The 23,598-nt window shown below is 40.0% G+C and overlaps 2 protein-coding genes across 2 annotated transcripts in view; one reads left to right on the top strand and one right to left on the bottom strand.

Moving 5' to 3' along the window:
• The window catches only part of LOC136883315 (protein Smaug homolog 1), a 327,858-nt gene extending 310,528 nt beyond the window's left edge, over positions 1-17,330 (bottom strand). Inside the window, exons 1-2 of the mRNA XM_067155554.2 lie at positions 16,920-17,330; positions 16,194-16,281 (exon numbers count right to left, since the gene is read on the bottom strand). The gene's annotated coding sequence lies outside the window, so the exon portion shown is untranslated. The remainder of the gene's footprint in view (positions 1-16,193; positions 16,282-16,919) is intronic.
• The window catches only part of LOC136883316 (uncharacterized), a 74,082-nt gene continuing 67,808 nt past the window's right edge, over positions 17,325-23,598 (top strand). Inside the window, exons 1-2 of the mRNA XM_067155555.2 lie at positions 17,325-17,879; positions 20,894-21,075. Of these exons, the coding sequence (XP_067011656.1) occupies positions 17,567-17,879; positions 20,894-21,075 (495 nt within the window). The 5' untranslated portion in view covers positions 17,325-17,566. The remainder of the gene's footprint in view (positions 17,880-20,893; positions 21,076-23,598) is intronic.

Below are 23,598 nucleotides of genomic sequence, written 5' to 3'. Positions count from 1 at the left end.
GTCAAAGTCAGCCTCCGATGAACATATGGTCGATCGGTGTACTTTTGCCGAAAGTATTAAATCCTAAATGGGACCATGGATCATCTGACGAGACTTCGGTTCGGCTGAGGTCGGGCCGGTTCATGTTTACAAGCGACGGGGAACCCAATACGTCAAAAGACAGCCAAGTGTTCACGCAGTGTCCGCATATCTGTGTCGTGTTAGGGTGGGTATCGCCTGATGGGGCTGGAGTTTATCGGATAGATGACAGTCTTTACATCGGACAAATAACCGGATATTCTGCAAAATATTACGGTTCCAATTGTGAGAGCGCTATCCAGATGCACAATTAAAAGAACAATGCCAGATTTCGCAACGAATAGAAATATATATTTGGTTAACACAACACACTAAATGTTTTTTTTTTTTTAAATGCGTAGATTAGGGCTCGAACTCTGGTGCTCACCAAGGCAGGCGGATGCGCTTCCTTGGAGCTAACTGGCACTCTCATGAACACGCTTAACATTGTCCCCGTTGTGTATGACAACACCTTTTAAACAGCCTTTCGGCGGTGCCAGTGATAACTACGCGCTCAGAGCAAGCATCTGGAGTGGAAATGCAAAGACTGTTAGTATGATGCAATTACAAAAAAGAGTAACGGGGTCCAGAACAAAAATCCGATACCAGTAATCGAAATCCGATGTCCTCGTGGATAATCAATATCTTTTTCTCTACAATGACAAGCTTCATGTAGAGTTTCCTTACCAGGGCGTGTCCCTTACGTCATATTCAACCATTATAGCAGTTTCCCGTTCATTTCATTGCATTTTTTTACGTTATTCTGATATGCGCACGGTTGCAGTGTGTACTGAGTCGCACTTCATTGGAAACGTGTCGCTGGAAAAATAACAAAATTGCATCACTTTTTGTTGCTCCTGTACTGCCTCACCCGAGAAGATGATACCGGGTACAGGACATGCGTCAATTTTTGATTGTTCAACTACATAATAAAAACTATGCACCACACACTCTCTGATATTTTATGATTAATACCAACGGAGATTTTAGCTATAACATTTTTCAGAAAGTTACAAATAGGCTATATAGGGAAATATTAGTTCTATCTAAAATGCGTACTCAACAAAAATTACAGAAAATTCAATTTCCGATACATTTCACTATACTATTTTTAACAGCGACCACGCGGTACTGCACCTAATAAAACAATCACAAACTCCACCGTCGCTAGTGAGTTCGTTACCATAACGACTGAACACTATTTCCACCTCAGTGGTGCTCGTCGTTGAAAGGCTTTCATAAAAAGGTTCGTAAATTATATTTTGCACAACTTTCATTATGTACACGTTTTCGATACAGTTCATTTTAAGAAAGGCATTTGACATTTAATGTTTTTACCCCCGCCAACCCTGGCCAATAATGCTACGCCGCGGTATACTAATCAAATAACACAGTCTGATGCATAACGCGTCTATCCCTAAACTTATGTACAGAGTTTTGAAAAATTCTGTAATGCGTTTTCCCGCGATGCTACAGACAAAAATTAAACTGAACACAGAAATTTTGTCCACCTAATCCGAGATAAAAACCAAGTGTACAACCAACATTATAATTTTGTTTATATAGAATGATTTGCGTTGGAAGTGGCTTAGCATAATCACACAAGAGAAAAATTCCCCTAAAGCTAGCTTTCACTGCTTTCATCTATAGCCATCTTAAAATACATATTTGAAGAAATAAAGACATGTTCTCCATATTATCTTATTTCTTGATAGTCCCGCTGTTGGCAAGAATAATTAAGAAGGTTGTTTTAGGTCTTATTACCTGTCCGTCTTCTAAAATTTAAGATTTATGGGTGAGCTGAGGCGACCCTAAACACACAGCGTTGAATGTGAAGCTGTGGTTGTTTTACAACACTAGAGGACAACTTCATACACCCCAACAATCACCCGACATGAACCCCAGAGAATACAACTTGTGACAAGTTCGATGAATAGTCCTGTACTATCAACATAGATGAACAATGCACGACAGTGACCTTACTGTCCTTCGAAATAGTCCCCTCCCTTAACTATGCACTGCTGAGATCGGCGGTACCATGTCCTGGAAACTTTGCAAGAAGGCTTCGTTTGGGATGGTGTTCAAAAGCCTTGTCACGTTTCGTTGGATGTCACGAATATCGTCAAATCTCTTTCCTTCCAAAGCGAGTTTGAGTCGTAGGAATAGGAAGAAGTCTGGAGGATTGAGATTAGGCGATATGGGGGATGTTCAAGTTGCACCACCCCCTTTTTTGCCATGAACTGTTTGACGATATTGGCTGTGTGTGTGCGAGCGTTGTGATGAACAAAAAATCCTGAGCCTTGTGCGTACTGGGTCGCACCCTACGTAGACGTTTCATGAAACGGTTCAAAATAATCTACCGTGCAGCATACAACGTCGTTCCCTCATGTAGAAATTCCTTGTGGATAATGCCTTGACTATTGAAAAAGGCGATGAGCATCGTTTTGATGCGTGACTTTTCGGCTTTGATCTTTTTCCGACGAAGGGATCCCGGAGAACGCCACTCCATGCTTTGCCGTTCCGTTTTAGGGTCGTACCTGAGACACCAGGTTTCATCCTCGGTGACAATACAGTTCAAGAAATTTGGTGTCGCATCCGCCGCTTCGACAAAATCCTGTGAAGCCTCTAAACGTGCCTGCTTCTGATCGTCAGTCAAATGATGTGGCACAAGACGAGAACGTTTTCCTATTCCCTAACTTCTGGGAAACGATTTGTCGCACGGATTCACGATTAATCTGCAGTTCATCCGCTATCATGAGCACAGTTAATCGCCGATCGTTCGTGATTAATGTCCTCACCTCAATGTTTTCGTCACTGACGGCGGTCGCCCGTCTTCCGCTACGGGGGTTGTCAGAAACACTTTCCCGGCCTCCTCGAAAATGGGCGAACAACTCGTACACACACTTCAACGACAGTGCTTGATCTTCATAAACACGTACCAGCATCGCATGCATTTCTTACGGTGTCCTGCAAAGCTTAAAATAAAATTGTACATTGAACTTTTGGTGGTCGATGTTCCTGTTCGCAGTTCAGAAATAACGTACTAAACACGCACTGTGTCAAACAGGTCTTACACGGCACGCACACGATGCTCAACTGAACAACGTTGGGAGCAGGTGGTCAAAACCTCCTGCTACGCAGGTGCAGCGTTGTGTGTCGCCAGTGTTGCCGGATCGACTGTTCTGACTTCATTCACCGAACTTTATTGTCACAGGTTGTATTTTTGGAGGAACTAAAAAAGGAGATTGACATGTCGTCAGGAACAAGGAACAATTAAAGTTAGCATTGCTAGAATGGAATAAAATAGAGTCTGATGATGATGCTTGTTGTTTTAAGGGGCCTAACTTCGAAGGTCATCGGCCCTAATGGAACGAGATGGACGACATGATACATGATATTTAAAATTTTAAAATGTATCCACTGACAAGAGTTAAAAAATAGTGATGAGAAAATGAGTATGAGATTAAAACAGCAGTGGATCTAATTCGCAATGCCTTATTTTATAATAAAATAAGAGAAAATATAGGAGACAAAGGAATAAGGCATTGCCTGGTAGTACAAATGTATATACATAGTTTACATTAGACGTTAAATTAACACATTAAAATGCGCAACATAAACTATAATGAAGTCAATAGGATAAAAGCGCAATTGACACAAATACACTAGCACAAAAGACATCATTACACACGATAAAACAGACCACTATCCCTCATAAAGCGGATGACGAGGTCTGCTGACTGCTCGCCATTACGCAGGATAAGGGAGATTGTACTCGGGAGGTTAAAACTACGGCGAAGATCGACCAGGTCCACACACTCCGTAAGGATGTGTACCACGGTAAGAAAATCCATCTTAATCACAACCACTCTCTATTAGAAATCAAATTATAATCTAGATAATATTCAGGACATTTGTTTCGCAATTTTACGTTTCACCGATACAGACAGGTCTTACGGCGACGATGGAATATTAAAGGGCTAGGAATGAGAAGGAAGCAGCCATGGCCTTACGGTATAGCCCCAGCATTTTAATAGTGGGAAATAGAAAACTACGGAAAACCATCTTCAGGGCTGCCGACACAGAGGTTCGATCCCACTATCTCCCGAATGCAAGAACACAGCTGCGAAACCCTAACTGCACGACCAACTCGCTCGGCGACCGTCTATTAGTTTTGTTCATGGAATACTGTACACGCGCCTATGTACAAGTCTGTATGATTTACAAGCAGATATGGGCAATTAATCTACAAAGATAAGAGGCTTGTAAAACCAACAGCACCGCCTCGTAGATAATCACTTCTCGTGCCATTTACGATCACGTTTGTACCTTCGTTTTTGTGTCTGTACGAAAGAACCCTCGAACTGACGCTATTTAGAGGTGTTTTTAAGCTGTACGATTGAGTTTGCTTATAGAAGGAACATGGAAGCCCGGCTCCTTGAAAGAATGGTCAGTGTCGCGGTCATCAGTTCAGACCCCCTGTGGGAGGGGGCGGTAGAATATATCCATGGTATCTCCTGCCTGTCGACATTGTCTCAGACTGGCACAAATAATCGAATACAGACGTTTCTAACAGCCATAACAGTTCTTTTGCTGGTTTGATGGTGCCTGAAGAGAGAAATTTTCGGTTTTCGAACCATAAAACTTATAACAGCATTATCTGGTTTTAAAAAATGCCAATACAGTAGTGTATTTCTACCGTATTTTTCAAGTTCTATGTTCCTTCAATCTTCTTCTACCGCTTTAGGCATACCCTCATGTGGTCACAGGTGCAAACTATGTCGAACATGTGAATTTGGCCCAGTTTAACAACCAGATATCCTTCCTAGCCGTAACTGTTAAGAAACCACCGTCTTCTATGCAGTATGTGCTAAAAAAACACCGTGAGACAAAATCTGTGGAAAACAGGTGTCGTTCGGGACGACCGGTGAAACTAGAAACTAGCCACAAACGCGCCGTTTTGAGGTGTATAAGACAAAATCCGAAGATAGTGCCCCATAAATAGCAGCCATGCCTGATAGGGATTACGGAATAAATGTAAAAGCACAAACCATCCGTATATAATTAGGTACGGTTTCTCGGAAAAAGCCCTTATGTCAGTAAGGTCAACAGACAGAAGTGATTAGCCTTCGCAAAAGACCCTATCAACAAACCACAGCTATATTTAGTGACGGAAGCATCTTGAGGATATTCGGCTCGGGTGGCAGTTATGGTGTGGCCACCAGGGGTTAAAGAAGATAATTTCTGACAAGTTCACGATTTACTTTCAGAATAACTGAGCATAGCTATGGCCTATTAGACCACACCAGCAAATACTCCGACAGAAAATGTTAAGACGTGACTCTACGTAAACTACCCACGAATGGGGAAATAGGACATAGAAGTGCAAAAGATGAATTTGAATTTTATTTGTTTAGGAAGTTTAAAAATACATGAAGAGTCAAAATCAGGATTTTAAAAAACCAAATCGTAACAGCGCCCACAGAAAAAACTATTCAAATTTTTGTAAAATATTTGTCGTAAATTCTGAGGCTCATTAGAGAAACAACTGAGATTTTATTTTTCACAATACAACAATAGGAATTCTGTACGTAAATCCTAAGTTTATAATTAGTTTTGTACTTGGTTTTACACTACAGCAACACAGGCCTATAGCGACGATGGGATTGGACAAGGCTGCATCAGGAAGGGACGACGTGGCAGTAAGTAATGTACATACAGCTCCAGACATTTTATTTGCATGAAAATGGAAAACTGCAGAAAAACTCCAAGGGCTGCCCGACAGCAGGATTCGAACCCACCATTTCCCGATGTGATACAATATAAGCTTCCGCGGGGACAAAATCAATCAAGCAGATTAGAAAAAAAAATGTAATACGTTGTAGAAACGCTTAGAACAACCGGAGTTATAGGAACGCAAGCCCTGGTTTGGAACTTCAACGATGCCCCAATAAATGTGACCATTATCGCAGATGAAGTTCCAGGCCTGAGTAAGGACTGGGTTTAAGTGGTAAGAAAGGTCAGAAACCGTACTAGGCGATGGAGGTTCGTCAAAGCCACAGTCTATAAATGGAGGAACAATCAAGTCATTCCTGGTTTTCCCGAATAAGGGGGCTGCGAGGGGAGAACAACTTCCTTTTTTGTCACTAAGCTACACTGAAAAAATGTCCTTCCTAGTCGTTACGAGATCTCTGCACGTTAACACTGGCTACCATATTAAAGAGAAATGTTAGAATCCCAAAAATGATTTTCCACATTTTTGTATCCCAATTCAATGTCATATAGATGGTAGGAATGTGTCAATATCACTGGCCGATATGCAGATACATACACACACGGAGGAAATACAGGCTGTCTACAAATTAAGTAGTATCATTCACAGTGGATTGCACAGGGTGCTTTTACGAAGACTTGCCATTAGACACTACTTTATCCACTTGAGGATACTGAGCCAGTTTCACATAACCTGTGTAGAGCATGAACAACGCAAGTTATGTGCATCATTTTCGGAAAGCTCACAGAAAGGCCTTCGGCTGCCTTTTTCATGTAAGCTGCACTGTCAGTAAGGAAAAGCAATACATGGTCGAATTTTATACCTTTTGGCTAAAGCAAGTGCATGGCTTCATTGAATAACCTAGCTACAGTGACATGGTTTGCAGCAAGCATTTCTTTACATGCTAGCAAATGAGCATGTTCACAGGCAGTTTTGTCATTCTTCAACACACCAACTACAACATTTCCTACTTTTCTGCCACTTGAATCAGTGGTTTCGTCAATGCTCACCCACAGTTTTTCGCTATCACATACTGCCCGAATACTCTGTAAAGTTTCTTCGTAACATTTTGGGAGATAGTTTTTCCTTAATGTGGATTCGTCTGGAGGCTCAAAATTAATGTACTTTGTTAGGAAATTTCTCAGTCCCGGATTATTTATTTTACCAAGAGGAATGTCGGCGCAAACAAATGCTCTGCACACATCTAAATAATACTGGGAATATTTAGATGGGCCTTCATTTGAAGTAGCTGGTTCAGCTATTAGTAATTGTCGCAAACGCACACGCGAAGCAGTCGCAGTATGCTTATTTCCAGACAAATGCTGGGTTACTTGAGAACGTTGATCTGCACTTACTGTTTTTCCACACGGTTGGCGAAATAACACTTTTCCATCGGTAGTGAAAATGCTTTTAAATTCCACTACATTGTTGAAGACGCGATCTTGTACTCGACTTCTCTTTTGGCATTATTTTGCAGGTTACGACACACGCATTTACGGTGAATCACCGTTTCAATAAAAAGAATGGCAGCGGACACTGAAGGAAATATTTCTTATAAATCCATACAAAATCACACGACCACGGGAATGATATATGGACCCGAGCAGCTAACCTTACTCTTAGGAGTGATGAAATTCCACTACCTAATGGTGGGGCAATATTCTTCCGAGTCTCCCATGTCGTAACGGAATTACGTCACCTCATATCTCCGTGATTGCCTTTCACTGATACTCTATAAACAAAACCCGAGCGGTCTGACTCATAAAAGCGAGTTGGAATGACATCATGCAAGGAAACATCTTGTGCAGCAAATCAAATCGCTGTCTAACTGTAACGACGTAGCCAGTGACCAGCAAGTTTTAGAACTTATGGAGGGAGGTCTATAAATAGCCAAAACATTCAGATACATTATGTTAAATACACTGTTAAAAACAATACCATAATCGTAAAATGAAAATATGAGCATTATTTTATAACACAGAAGCATTTTAAATTTTATTGATCAACAAATATTGCCGATTTATGTGCTTATTATAGATTTTCTTAAAATATGTATTTACATTTAAAAAATGTGTTTTTATGTGAAATAAGATTCAGTTTTTACACTTGAGGATGCACAATAGGAATAATGAACTTCGTAACTTGCGTTAAAACTTACGCAAGAAAAATATGTAATTACATAAAAATCTGCTCCCTAGTTATTACGCAGCAGTAATCCCATCTATCTGAGTTGAGCGGCAGCATAAGAGACGAAGAACATAACAAACAATGGTCAATGTAATGTTATTGTTGATCAATGTTATGAGCTTTCAGTATTGTAGGCCTTCACATTTAGTTTCCTTTTGCCCATGAAATACCACTTATCATAGTTGGTGCAGTAAAACTGAATAAAACATAAATGCTAGGAAATTGTATTCTCTATAACTTGTTATGTAGTACTTTTTGATAGGACCAATAACATAGGTACTTAAAAATTGATTTTTAGGCGCCTTCCCCTAAATTACAATTTCATCCAGGGCGAATAAAATTGTTTATAGACTGTAGTTTCTTATTCCCCAAGTCTATATACCGACTTTCATTAAATTCTATCAACCCTTTTCTCGTGGCTCAGCATTGATATGGACATGGCAACAAAAATACAAATTCATGAATATCTGTGTTATCGAAGCCGGTACGGTAACAATGTATGACAAAAATGATCGTGAAATTTAATTCTATACAACTTCCGTTATGTAGTAGTTCTGGGTGATTTCCGACAAAAGAGTAGTGTTACAAAAATGTTGCAAAGTTTGGACTGGGAGGACTTGGGAGAAAGGAGACTAGCTGTTTGACTAAGTGGTATGTAATTGTTACAATTCTTCTTTTTATTTTCCACCTAATTCAAAACACAAAAATGTTTATTGTCTCTAAAAAGACATTTTAATACAATATAACACTAACAGGGACATGTTTTGCTCGTTTTATCAAGCAATTCAGCCTCTTTGAACAAATATCTCAAGGTTAAGTCTTTACACTGAACCTTCTTATCATTAATTTGTTCGTTAAAATTGTTTTACACCATTAAAATATAGCTGAGATGGACTAAAGTAGGGCCCACGAGAGTTGAAGTCTGACAGGTGAGCGGCGAAAGCTGTAACTACGAAGTACGCTGCGTTGTCATAGTTACCTCAATTCGCGGTCTTCCAGACAGGCTGAGTGTTTAATAAAACATGTAGGCCTAGGCCTAATGCAATTCATTTACCCTTGACCGGTTCCTAAGCTCGTGTTAATAATTCCAGCATTCACACTACAAGATCGCTAACATCTACAGACGAACAAAACTAGGAAAATTGAACAACTAACCACCGATAAACTTAAAGAAATAAACTAACACCTAACATAATATTCTGAAAACATACACATTAAGCAGCAACGACTAGCACAGCTAACACAGTACCATTCGGAATACTATCGCAAAAGCGACTGAGAGCAAGCCAACCCACGTGGTGATAGCGTCCTAAAATGTTGCAACTCTGTTATCGTTGCCATAGCAACAGGCCATTTTCGAACAGTGTTAGTCAACCTTTTCTCGCCGGTGGCGCTAAACGTCAGACTTCAACTCTCGTGGGCCCTACTATAGATACTGATCACAATTTACTGATGTCCAAGTCATAGTAATGTTCTAAACACCTGTAAGATATGGCTAACACTATTTAGTGCTAAGTTATTTTTCTAAGTTTAGTTGTCCTATTTGAAATTAATCATGTTAGAGGATTAAACCCTGTGATTTCTATCTCTTTCATTGTACTTTGAGTTAGTTGAGAAACCACTTCATTATTAAAAGACTGTGCATTGAAGGTTTGTGGTCTGCTGGAAACAACATACTACCAGTCCTCTCCAATCCTCACCTGGTTTGAGTCAGCCTATTTTTACACTGATCTGTTTGTAATTGAAGCGTGGTTAAAAGGGACACCAATAAATGATACTCACAGTTGCTGGTGTATTGTTTTACTGCAACATTTGTGGGTCACTGTGTCCCTTTATTCACGCTTTAGTGCCTAGCTGTGCTTTTTGCAATATTGAGACTTATTTGTTCAAATGAGGCTGAAGATGCTCGATATAATGAGCGAAACATGACCCTGTTAGTGTTATATTGTATTAAAATGTCCTTTTAGAGACATTTTTATGTATTGAATTAGGTGGAAAATAAAAGCAAGAATGGTAACAATTAGTATTAAGTTCAATACAACCCCCCCCCCCCAAAAAAAAAAAAGTAAATGTAAAGTGCAGACTTGGAAATTAGAAGCCAAGCTGAAGGAAGAATATAAAATGAGGATACAGAGACACTTACCAAAACGGGAAATTAATACAGTAGAAGAAGAATGGAAAATTTTTAAAGATACTTTAGTGGGTGCAGCTAAAGACCTATGTGGAGTAACAGGATCAACCATGAGAGAAAAAAAGACACCTTAGTGGAATGACAGAGTCAGATTGGCTAAGAGAGGAATTGGGCAAAAAAGATGCTAGACAAAGAAAAGCAAAAGATCCAGGTGGGCAGGAAATGACTGAACTACAGGAACTCTACAGGGCAAAAAAACTTACAGGTAAGAGGATAGTAAGAGAAGAAACAGAGAAAAAATGGAATGAGTTTGTGGAAAAGTTGGAAGAGGACAGCAGAGGAAACAAGAAACTTCTTTACAGAGTGATTAAAATCAAGTGAAATAACCCAGAAGACATCAAGGTAAGAGCAGGACAACGGATCAGTAGTACAAGAGGAAGATGGAATCAGGAGAGAATTCAAGACCTCCTTTGACATGCTCCTGAATGGAGAGGTATCAAATGCAATTCAAAACAGAGAAGAATCTGAAAAAGATGAAGAGCCCAGCAAAAATATGGAGCCACCAATTACATGGCTGGATAGAGAAGAGCCTTAAAAGTATGAAGAAAGGGAAAGCTGCAGGAATAGATGAGTTAAGTGTGGACATGTTGAGTACAGGAGGAACCGCAGCAATCCAATGGCTATATAGACTTAAATGTAGTATGGCAGCAAAATACCATCCCAGAAGACTGGAAGAAAGGTATAATTGTACGTATGTACAAGAAAGGCAGCAGACGGAAATGTACCGACTACCGTGGCAACACTACACTCTCATGGACTAAAAACTGAGGAAAAAATTATAGAAGATAGATTACGAGAAACTGTAGGAACCACTTTCAGAAGAGGAACAATATGGCTTTAGGTTTGGAAGATCAACAACAGATCTTATATTTGCTGTCAGGATGCTAATGGAAAAACATTGGGAAATAAGAGAAGCCTTTATATCTACTGTTCCTTGACATCAAAAAGGCCATGCCAGCATACCAAGGGAGCTTATTTGGGAGTGCCTGAAAAAGCTCAAAGTTCGAGACAGTCTAATTTCGAAAGTTAAGGTGCTCTACGAGAAAACCAGAAGTTGTTTATAAGGTGGTGGTGGTGATTATTGTTTTAAGAGGAAGTACAACTAGGCAACCATCCTCTATAGGCCTATAACACTAATCAGAGAGAAAAACGGAAGGGATCCGACACTTCGAAAAATGAAGATATCGGTCAAAGTAAGACAAGGGCCACGAAGGGCGTGAAAATGAAAGACTCCCTCGCCCTCGCAAACCTAATAGCGTCGGGGTCGGAAAAGAACACGAGTTGACCAAGAGAGGTCAGATAGGATAGATGAAAGTGAGGAGCCTGGCACAAGTAAGTGGAAGCAATGCCAGAACTCAGGTAAGGGCCCCGTGGTCGCCAACCCACGCTCCAAAGTTCAGAGCCCCTGGGGCAGTTGTTTATAAGTCGGTTCTGGACTGCCAGACCGGTTTGAGACAAAAAGGGGAGTACAAGGTAGTGCTTTGTTGTCCCTATTATTTATCATTGTAATGGATACCATATTAAAGGTGCTAACAGAAAAGGGACCTTGGGGAAAGTCAGACAGATGTGGGAAGAGAGACTGCAGGGGTGGAGTCAGGAGTGTGAGAGATGTGGATTAAACATCAACAAGGCTAAAACGGTGGTGTTGAAGGTACGGAAGGGTGACAATCAGCCAGAATCATGCTAAAAGGCACTAAGCTGGACAGTGTCACAGAATTTAAGTACTTGGGTAGTATAATGTCCAAGGATAACTTAGCTAAATATGAAGTAAACAGCCGAATCAGCAAAGCAATACATTTTTACCTCCAAGCAAGACAGCTACTATGGGATAAACAAGTACCACTCAAAACCAAGTGACACTGTATAAATCATACTACACCCCTCTCCTCACATACAGCCTGGAAACCGCTACATTAACAAGAAAGGACAACTAGAAACTGCAAGCAGCAGAAATGAAGTTCCGACGCACAATGATCCAGAAGACCAGGAAGGATAAAATCAGGAATGAAAAAGTCAGAGAAGACTTAGGACTAGAAGACTCCTTACTCCAGAAGATCCAAAAGGCAAGACTGAAGTGGTTTGGTCATGTGAAAAGAATGAGTGCCAATAGGTCTGCAAAAAAGGAGTATGAAAGAGAAATCAGGGGAAAGAGACCAGTGGGCAGACCTAGAGAAAAATGGACAGACTTAGTAAAGAAGAATGTAGAGGAAAGAGGGCAGGAATGGGAGCGAATTGTGAACTAAGAATGGTTCATGGACCGAACAAAATGGAAGGGGCTCGTATACCACACCTGGGAAACTGGAGTTGGTCAACGATGAAAGATGAAAAAAACATTAAAATAGTTTTATGCAATAAGTGGTAGCCTATGTTCCGAGCTGCCAGTGAAGAGATGGTGTGGAATGACATCAGTGGACGAATAAGTTTGAGTGGTGTCTATAAAAGTAGGAAAGATCACAATATGAAGATAAAGCTGGAACTCAAGGGGACAAATTGGGGCAAATATTCATTTATAGGAAGGGGAGTTAAGGATTGGAATAAATTACCAAGGGGTTCAATAAATTTCCAAGTTCTTTGCAATCATTTAAGAAAAGGCTAGGAAAATAACAGACAGGGAATCTGCTACCTGGGCAACTGCCCTAAATGCACATAAGTAGTGACTGCTGATGAGGTCCACTCAGCCTACGTTAGGAGCTGCTGTCTTTACGGTGAGGTAGTGGCCCTAGTCTAAAAAGCCAAAAAAATTTGTGCTGACCATGCATCACTTCATAATCTGCAGGCCTTCAGCTCAAGCACCAGTCATTTGGAACGCCAAGGCTCTCCAGGGTAGTGCGGGAGGGGGGTGTAACATTTTGGAAAATGCCTCTTCCAAAATTTCAGTTGTACAAAAAGGAAAACCATTATTTAAAGGAATGGCAGAATTGTAGACTGAAAAAAAAGTAAGTACAGGAATGAGTGACCAGAAACAATCGGTCAACTGTTGATTGAGGGAATGAATTACCAGGGAGAAATTATATACAGAATAGTGTGCGCAAGATGTGTACAGTTAAATTGGCGATATGACCCGTTCAATGCATTAGAAAAATGGACAGTTGTAAATAAACCGGATCAACTCTTCAAAAACAGTACAAACGACCTTCAAGAAGGGTGGAAGAGTGACTTTAGAAGACAATTCTCTTATAAAATTAACCACTTCAAAGAGTAACATCCTTCAGGTACCCTGGCATGACCGTTCAAACAACTGTGAAGTCTTAGGATCAACGTTACAAACAGAGCAGTTGCAGCCACATAACTGAAGCAATCTACTTCAACTTTGAAGCAAAGATTACTCCTATATTCGCTTATGGAATAGGAGCAAACTGGAAAAAAACAGTGTGAGGTACCTCCACAATCACACTCGCTCTAGACTAGCTTATGAGTTGACACGAGACACCTTTCTCATAGAAGAAAAATTGATTAAGTTTGCTCTGTTTTCAACAGTAAACTGGAAGAAGTTTTCACTAGACCTTCTATACTTCTCTTCAGAATTATTGTAAATAAATAATACCAATATTAAACAATTGATGCTACATACTGTATATAAAAATGAACTAGGGCCTATATACAAATCAAGCCCAGGTGTTAAGTTTTCAGAACAAGAAAGTCTCCATTCTGATTAAACTTCAAATAGAAACATCTTAACTTTCCATAACTTATTTTTTAAGATTTTGTTTGATATGGATGTAGACAACTCGCAATAGATCGGGTATGAAATGAACACAAATGTCAAATTTCCCATGGTACCAAGTCTAGAATTACCATAGAAACCTCTCACAAGCAGATTTATGGGTACACTTTAGGAACTACAGTAATATTTAAGAGGTCATTCCATAGCCTTCCTTGTCATTCACAGTCAAGTATAGTACGCGCACCTAACTAGCGACACATGGACACCCTAGTGCTCAATCGGTCGACCTCGGGTATCTTCGAGATTCGTCTTGGTAATCTTTGACACACAGACTATGAATCGCTGTGCGACATCTGGTGTACACTTCACGTACTAGTACTGTTGTTGTTTACACAGCAAAGCCAAATTATAGAATTCATGCTAGGAACAAGATTTGCATCGAGAAATGTTATATAATGACACAGTTGGTGGCTTAAGATAATAAAAGTTTAGAAAATTCATATTGATCAATCACATTATAGATTCAATTCAGATTTCATTTCCATTCAGTTGGCAGTATTACCGGAACCAGGAGGGCTCCCTCCTTACTCCTCAGCCCCGTACAAAGAAATATTGCTAAAAGGTGCACAGGCTGTGTGTGTTGGGGTAGTGTCTAAATATGATCACAAGCCAAACATCAAGGAAAATATATGTACAGTATCGATGACTCTTTTGATGGGAGACTCAAGATAGTCGGCAACCTGGGGAAACACATTAGATAAAACTTGCACAAATGAATGGAATAAGGAATATTTATTTATTTAATAGCGCACAAATGTGCATTAAAAAATACATTAATCTTTCATATATTCTAGTAAAGATTTTGTTCTCTTGTTAAACTTGCTGAAATGATAGCGATCGCAATGTTTATCACACAACATACACACACAATGTAGGGACGGTTCATGACAGCCTGATCGCCAGCATAGATGATTGTGATTCCTATGTACCGCCAGCCTATTTAAAGCACTTCTCATGTCATTATTTGGACCGGTCCAGCTGCGGTCAATTATAGCATCAGTTGAGTAAAAGTCCAGGCTGATTTCTGCTTGTTTTCTCTTTCTCTCTTTGAGAACTACTACTTCTTGCTGCATATGTGGAAGCTGCATTCTCATTTTCAAATCTTCCAGTAAAAAAGTTTCTTTGGATAATTCATACGCAAGTCGTGATGGTGACATCTTGGAGATGCCCAGTGTTCGCTTCAGAAATCTGGCCTTTACACTTTCAATAGTCCGAAGGACAGACACCGTTAGTCTTTCCCAAATAAGTTCCATACCATATGTGAGAACTGGGAGGACCTTGGCGTAAAATAAGGCCATGAACGTGCCTAACGATAGTCTAGTCAGGTTTATAATGTTGTATATGCTTCTGATGGCTGCTAAAGATCTTTCTCTTACGCGATAAGGATAAGGAATATCAAGCTACTAAGAACTGAAATCTGTACAAACTTCAAAGGCTGATTTTCAAAACAAATGTTTTATCATTCTAGATTCTTCAGGGAACTTTAAAGTTAAACGAGTATGTTTGTCATAAGACAGCCAAGCCAAGTTTTTAAATCTCTTAACTCTATTTTACTGCGGAATGAATCAAGAAAACTTTAAACAGAAAATGTCCTATTTAGTCTCCGGGTAGTTAATAGATAGGACCTATAGACAGAAATGGAAAACCTCCAATAATTTGTGCTATGACTTAACAGCTATAAAAGAACATGTTGACTAAGAGAATAACTGAGTATGGACGGACAGATTTCTTGCAGGAAAATAGTTTTGAAACGCGTTAACAATACAATGAGTCAGACAATACTGTACACATCAATGTCAAATGGGATAACAATCTAAATGACCGTATACATATGTAAATACATATAACGCTGCCAAAACAATGTGAATAATTCGAAGTCGAAACATTTAAAACTGAAATCAAGTTCATCTACATTGATTCTGATATTACAGTCAAACTCACCAACATCGGCATCTTTGGCTTCATTGTAAGTAAAAAATGCTTCACACATCTAAAAAATTGTGTTTTTGAAGTTTCCCGCTAAATTTAAATGAAATTGAGGTATTTTACAACTTGGGCTAGATAATGGATATCCTCAAACTTCAAAAATTACAATGACACTTCCTTGGTGTTCAAAATCGCACGCACGCACACACAAAAGAAACAATGTGCGCATTGATCACAACCACACAAACTATCGGTAAGAAAATTGGGGAGCTAAAGAACCGATGCCGGTAGTACATTACAATACGAAAGTGAAAGTATATTTTAATATAACCAACCTTTATGTATATATTCTCTGATACAACATAATCACTTCACACGGCTCAGCACCGAGACGAACTGCTTCCGCAGACGATAGACACACAACTGCGAAACAGTAAAATAGTACTCACTTCCCAAATAAGGGATGGATGCACTGATTTGTTCTGCCCCTTTCAAACTGAAGGCTCCAAAATATGACCTCCAATGTGTCCTTTCCACAACCCCCCATAAGTCAACAACTGACTAGGTGCAGTGTTGCCATAGACACTAACACTGCATCACCCGCTTGTCAAACGGATTGAAGTCTTAATACAGTCACACAATTGTCTATGAAATGACCAACATATGAAACTAAGATATGGTTAAAAAATGCTACTGACATTTAATTGTATTAATCTGAAGTGTTAACCGAGCAACCAATATGTCATGTTCCACATGGAACTAAAATTAAAACATGGCCTCTTACACAGTTTATCGAACTCATGGCGCATTAAAACTGACTTAAAAAAAAAAAAAAAGACACAAGTCAACTATATTAAATACTATGTTAAAATCTTGATAAACTTGGAATATTTCCATGGAGCAATTCATGGTGTTTCGAAATCACCCTTGATACGCCAATGGCACTAACTGACCGAACCCACTTTTAGCATTTAGCACATATTAAGTAAATATTTAACTATATGTGGCTCATTTACGAGAAAAGTAATCACTACCACATATAATTAAATTATGATACGTACCTAATTACACGCACGCTGCACACATACCGCTCTATTTTCACTCATTCAAAATACACCACAATTCCAATCCGGAACATCTCTATAGTCAACAAAAACACTGTGCTTGTGACGTCATGATGGGATCTCTCCGAAAAATTTTACCCTTGCATGCGCCGACAGTTACAGTGCACATTACATGAACAACCACGACTCCAAATATTAGTTTTGTTTTCTTTCCTATGTTCAATAAATTCCTGTTGCAAGGCAGCAACAAACCTGTGAAATACACGCAGAAATGAGAAAATATCGTATTGGGCTGCATCAGCTTCATTTGTTTTCGTTGAAATTGGGCGTGTTCATTGTACTACAGGGTATTTCATAAATATATTCAAAATCGAAATATTGATACGTATAGGTGGTAGGTGGATAATATGGATACACCATCGTTAAATCAGCTGTATTAATAAACATTCGTCTCATGTGTGATAGTTAACGTGAAAATATTAACCCGTTGAAAAAGTTAGGGATGTATTTTGAATGTTAGACAGTAATGTGCGTTTTAAATTCCGCTAATATTCCGGAGTAAACCCGTACAATAACAAGGTTCGGTATTGACGTCTGGTCATGAAGTAATTTGAGATCATTCATTTCTACAGCAATAGTTCAAAATGACAAGTGATGTTCTAAATTTACTGTGTAGTGCTAAAAAACTTGAACGAGATAAGGGAATCGCAGAAGTTCAGAGAGTATTACCAACGTTTAATGAAGCTCAAAAATTAGAATTACAAGCCCGTCTTCTGCAGCTAATCAGCGATACAGGCAGTCCCTGGGAAACCAAACAAGGGTGTCTTTTAGGTGCAAAATGTCTTATACCGTACGTGAATTTGGATGATGAACAAGAGGCTGAATTTGTTCATAGGATGAAAACTGCTTCCGAAAAGCTGTTGACTGATATTGAAGTTAGAGTCCGTATAGCTGCAGGTTTGTTGGAATTTTGTGTGTTTTAAGTTTAAGAATTTTAAAATCAATGACTGTGTTACTATATACGTCATAATCATTGATGTTATCTCAGAATCTAGATCTAGGAGATATTTGAACAAGGTTAGGCATTGCCAGTTAAAAATAACGTTAATCTGTTCATTGAGGGTAAACGTAGTAACCTTACCTGTGATAGTTTCCATAACCAAGTTCACTCTGGTTGTTAAGCTTAAGATTAATAATAATCATCATCATCATCATCGTCATCATCTACTGAAGACAAAGCCTTGTCGCTGTGACCATTCTCTTGTAGTCCCAGTACTTCATCATGTTCTTCAGTTCTTTAGAATATCGTCGCTGCCGGGACAAAACCTCCTGTGTGAAATATTTTAGCTTAGAACTTTGGCTGGTAAGGTTCTGTCATCTAAAGTGCAATATTGTGTGACAATTGTCAAGGCATTCTTGCTCTCCATAATGTATGTCCTGCGGGTCAGTATATCTCCAAAAATATTATCACATAGGAGGTTTCGTCCCGGCAACGACGATATGCATTTTTGTTTTTCCTTCAAAAATATTTGTTTTGGAACTTACCATGTCTTAACAGGTGGGCTATGAATTTTATTTTCCTCCTTACCATCTCTTTAATGAGTGTCTGTTTTTCATTCAACTTTCGTAAAACAGTCCAGCTTGTTCCGGTGGTCCTCCACCGTCTCTGGGTGAGCTCTCTCATTTTTCCCAACTGTCCAGCTTTCACACATAAACCTATACAATAACACAATCCAGGCAAAGGACTTTGCAAAAACCTTCCGTGTCCTGATGCTTTTGTGTCTACTGTTTAAAATATCTTTCTTGGTTTTGAAAGCTTATTTAGCCAAAGTTATTTAAATTTCAGAAGCATACCTGTTGTCCTGCATGATAATGCTTCCCAAGTAATAGATTTTAGATGTCTCTAGCTTTATATTTATAGTAGTGCTCAGAGTATTCTTGCTCGTTGTTAGAATCATTGTTTTCTGAGCATTAATCTTTACAATGTCATCAGCAAATCTGATGCAGTGGAATCGTTCAGTTTTCTTTTATTCCTTTAGTCAAAATATCAATTTCTTCATCAGTAAACATGTTGAACAAGTATGGTGAAAGGGGAAACTTCTGTCTCACACCTTCTTTTATTTTTGCTAGCTGCCTCTGTGGATCCGTGGTAGAGTGTCGGCCTCCGGATCCCAAGATACCGGGTTCAAACCCGGCAGAGGTAGTCGGATTTTTGAAGGGCGGAAAAAAGTCCATTCGATACTCCATGTCGTACGTTGTCGGCATGTTGTTGGTATTTACCCGACAAAATTCATTAAATCTCAGCCATAGACGCCCAAGAGAGATCCGGTTTAGTCGATCTGCTATCTAGTGGGCCTAGAGTAAAACGGAACGTCGAAATTGACGAGCAGACAGCCAGATGGCGTCAAATCGAAATGTCTGCACACGGTAGCTAAGGCCATACGATTATTATTATTATTATTATTATTATTATTATTATTATTATTATTATTATTATTATTTTATTTTTGCTGTGTTTTTCTTTTCCATTTACAGTTACCTTGGTAGATTAGTTGTTATAAATCTTCCAGATCATCGGGCGAGTTGACTATGAGGTTAGGAGCAGCTGTGAGCTTGCATCCGGGAGATAGTGGGTTCAAACCCCACTGTCGGCAGCCCTAAAAATGGTTTTCCATGGTTTCCCATTTTCACACCAGGCAAATGTTGGGGCTGTACCTTAATTAAGGCCATGGCTGCTTCCTTTCCATTCCTAGCCCTTTCCTATCCCATCGTCGCCATAAGACCTATCTGTGTCGGTGCAACATAAAGCAAATTGTAAAAAAAAAACTTCCAGATCAGTCAGTTCCTATGTTTTGCATAGATTCAAAAATCAGTTTACCATATCAGAGGTTTAACTATCTGCAGTAAATCAATAAATGCCACAACAGTGGTCATGTTAATTTCCAACCTCCTGTCCGGAACCATTCATAATGCCACGTTTGCTTCTCTGCTTCCTTTGCCCGATGTAAAACCAAACTGATCTTGTTCTGTGCACTGATATATCCAGCTTTTAATGAAAACAAACCAACCCCATGGTGCTACATCCCTAATGGACCTTGGCCTACCAAGTGATCACTGCTTACCCTGAAGGCATGCTGATTACGAGGTAACGCATAGTCAGCTCGAAGAATCCTCTCGGCCATTATTTTTCGCTCTCAAGACCGGGGCCGCTATCTCACCATCAGGTAGCTTCTCAGTTGTAATCACGGAGACTGAGTGAACTTCAAACCAGCCCTCAGGTAAATATCCCTGATCTGGCTAGGAATCAAACCAGGCATCTCCGGGTGAGAGGCAGGCATGCTCACCCTGCTTTTAATCCTATTCTTTTTTGTGTTCATTAATATGTTTGAAGCGTGAGATATGAGGGAAACTGTTGCGTAGTTGAGTTACTACAGCCCACAGTATTTCTTTTCTTGGAAAAGGCAGATCATAGTTTGTTGAAATCCTCAGGGATTTCTCTCTGTTCGGGAGATAGTGGGTTCGAACCCCATTGTCGGCAGTCCTGAAGATGGTTTTCAGTGGTGGTTTCCCATTTTTCACACCAGACAAATGCTGGGGCTCTACCTTAAGGCCATGGTTAATTCCTTCGCACTCCTAGCACTTTCCTGTCCCACTATCTCCACGAGACCTATCTGTGTCTTTGGAACATAAAGCAAATTTTTTAAAAACCCTCTGTTCAGAGCACAGTGTAATAGCTTCAAACAACATTACAAGTTGTCCATTTCATGACTGTATCGATGAATATAATCAAGAAGTTGGTAAAATAATATAATTTAATAAATAAAGTATCGATTAGGTGGTTATTTTACTAACTTCTTGATTCAAACAACATGCAAAATAGTATGTGGATTTCCACTTTTTGCTCAGTATTGCAGAGTAAAGTTTATGAACAATGTAGTGTTGTTTTAAAGCTATGTGTCCTTCGCTTTCAGGGGAAGTTCTTGGAGCTCTGTGTGAAAAATGTGGTCCAGAAGTATATCAAGAAACTAAAGATTATGTGCTGCATCTTGTACGAAGTAATTTAGAACGACAAATGACGGAGGATGATTCTTCTAAGCAAGAGCAGATGGAGACAGAGAAACTAATGGAGAAGTTAGCCGGTCCATCACAAAGGGTGCAGTATACTGTTATATTAATTGATTTTACTGTTGTCCTATAGTCCTAATATTGAAGGATGCCTTCTGTCAGTTCTTAGAGGGAGGTCCGTTTACTGCCTGTCTGGGTGGGGAAAGGGGAGTAGGGGGTATGATTGCCATGGTAACGAGGGTTGCCCTCACTGCGGTTGCCATGGAGATAAGCCTGCTGGCCGGCTCATGTTGCTTGGAGTTGCCAAACCTCTCACTTCTTTGTTACATACAACAGAACGCAGCGATCTGAATGAACGAACAAGTGAGCCGGAAGCGAAGGGAAGGAGAAAGAAATGCAGGGATGTGGCAGTACCGTGCGATGGCATGTGTAGTGCTCCTACCTCCAGTCCTATCTGTCAAAATACTTCTTTTAATATTAGGGGTATAGTAAGCAGTTAATAGTTCTTTTTCTTCCTAGCATTTTCCTGCTGGTACAGGGTCTGCTGTTTTAATCTTGGCTCACAATGTTTTTTTACGACTTTGGGCATCGTGTGGTCTTAAGCTGAGAGTCTTCAAATCAGCATTTATGGTACTGTGTTATGCCAGCACTGCTTTGGACATCCACGTGAGTGTTGTCCATTAAGTTCAAAGGAGTGGGTGTAATAAGCTGCTGTTCCAAGTGCGGCACACAGAACATAAACTACCATTGGAGATATTTTTACGGTGCTTTCTCGGTGATGGGTGCTATGCCTGTTTGCTGGCAATCTCAAATCAGAAATCTATCGTACTGTCATCTGACCTGTTGCATTGTATGGTTGCGAATGTTGGCCAACTGAGACAGAGTGTCAATTGGGCGTCGTGGAGACTAAGATGCTGAGGTGGACAGCTGGTGTCACTGAACTGGATCGCATCTCCATTTAATCCATCAGGGAGAGATTTGGTGTTGCGCCGAATCAAGAAAAATGCACTGGAGACGTCTACGATGGTTTGGACATCTACTAAGGGCAGACACCGACACTATCGCGAAGACGGGTTATATGTTAGAAGTCGCCAGTAGGAGACCAAAAGGAAGACCAAAACAGTGATGGGCTGATACCCTCCTTCACAAAGATCTGAAGAGCATCAATCTCCACCCTGACATGGCCCAGGACAGAACTAAATGGAGACAGCGAATCCATGAAGCAGATCCCGCCAGCAGGAGGGACAAACTCTGAAGAGAAAGAAGAATAAGAAGAAGACAAACATGTTATCATACATAACAAACGCATGCACAGTAAAGTCATCTTCTTGAAAAATTAACTTATTAGCTTCTGCTGCATCAGTTTGAAGGAATGGGTGTTGTTTTGGTGGCTGTTACTCATTTCCAAGTTTACAATTTTCTTGCTGAACAAATCATTTCACATTTGTTGCACTTTATGTCTGAACTTCTAGTGGGTAAACAAACCACTTTGTGCGTGGAACACGCGTCCACATAAATTACAGTTGATAGATGGTGGAGGGCATGGCTGGTATTGGTGAAGATTGCATGGTTGCAATGAAATTAATTTTATGCAAGACCGGGCGAGTTGGCCGTGCGCGTAGAGGTGCGCGGCTGTGAGCTTGCATCCGGGAGATAGTAGATTCGAATCCCACTATCGGCAGCCGTGAAAATGGTTTTCCGTGGTTTCCCATTTTCACACCAGGCAAATGCTGGGGCTGTACCTTAATTAAGGCCACGGCCGCTTCCTTCCAACTCCTAGGCCTTTCCTATTCCATCGTCGCCATAAGACCTATCTGTGTCGGTGCGGCGTAAAGCCCCTAGCAAAAAAAAAAAAAAAAAAATTATGCAATGTTGTTTTTGTCTCATCATGTCTGCAATATTCTTGTTCTGATTGTTCAACAGCGGCAGGGATGCCACCAAAGTAAGCAATCCTCGGCAAGCGTTTGCCATGTCTGCAGGTTTATTTTAGTCTCATTCATGGTTTACTGAAGCTGGTCATTATACCATCTCAAAGGGACATCTCGGGTTCTTGTGCCAGAGCAAAGTTCACGCTAGAAGATTTGACAAGGAAGCCTACCATCATTCATATGCTCTGTCCTCTAGTGGAAGCATCCAGACTTAATACTAATTTGCTTTCTCTGAAACTGCACGATTAGTGATATGGTCCTTTCATGTGATGTTCGAAAGGGAGCGGGGTTTCTTCTGATGAAAGTGCTCATGTACCTTCATATTTTGAAAAAGTTTGTTCCTCTAAATCGGTCCAGGTTATGGAGATCTGAGTTAAAGGGTGCCAACTTAACGAGGTCTACCGTATTTACTATTGCGTGTTTCTGTAGTGTTTGGTAGTGTGGCATGTTGTATGTATCTGAAGAGGAGGGTATTGGGACAAACACAAACAGCCAGTCTTCCAGGCGGAGGAATTAACTAGACATGGTTAAAGTCCCTGGCCTAGCTGGAAATCAAACCCATTATCTTCTGAAACAAAGGCCTAGTTGTTGTCCATTTAGCTGAGGAACTGGATGTTAAATGACGATTTAATAATACAATATCATTTTTTCTCGAATAAGGATCTCAAAATATATACCAAACT

This window comes from Anabrus simplex, chromosome 11 (assembly GCF_040414725.1).
Source record: "Anabrus simplex isolate iqAnaSimp1 chromosome 11, ASM4041472v1, whole genome shotgun sequence".
NCBI lineage: Eukaryota > Metazoa > Arthropoda > Insecta > Orthoptera > Tettigoniidae > Anabrus > Anabrus simplex.
Note: the sequence above shows the minus strand (reverse complement) of the source record. Positions and strands in the feature narration are given on the sequence as shown.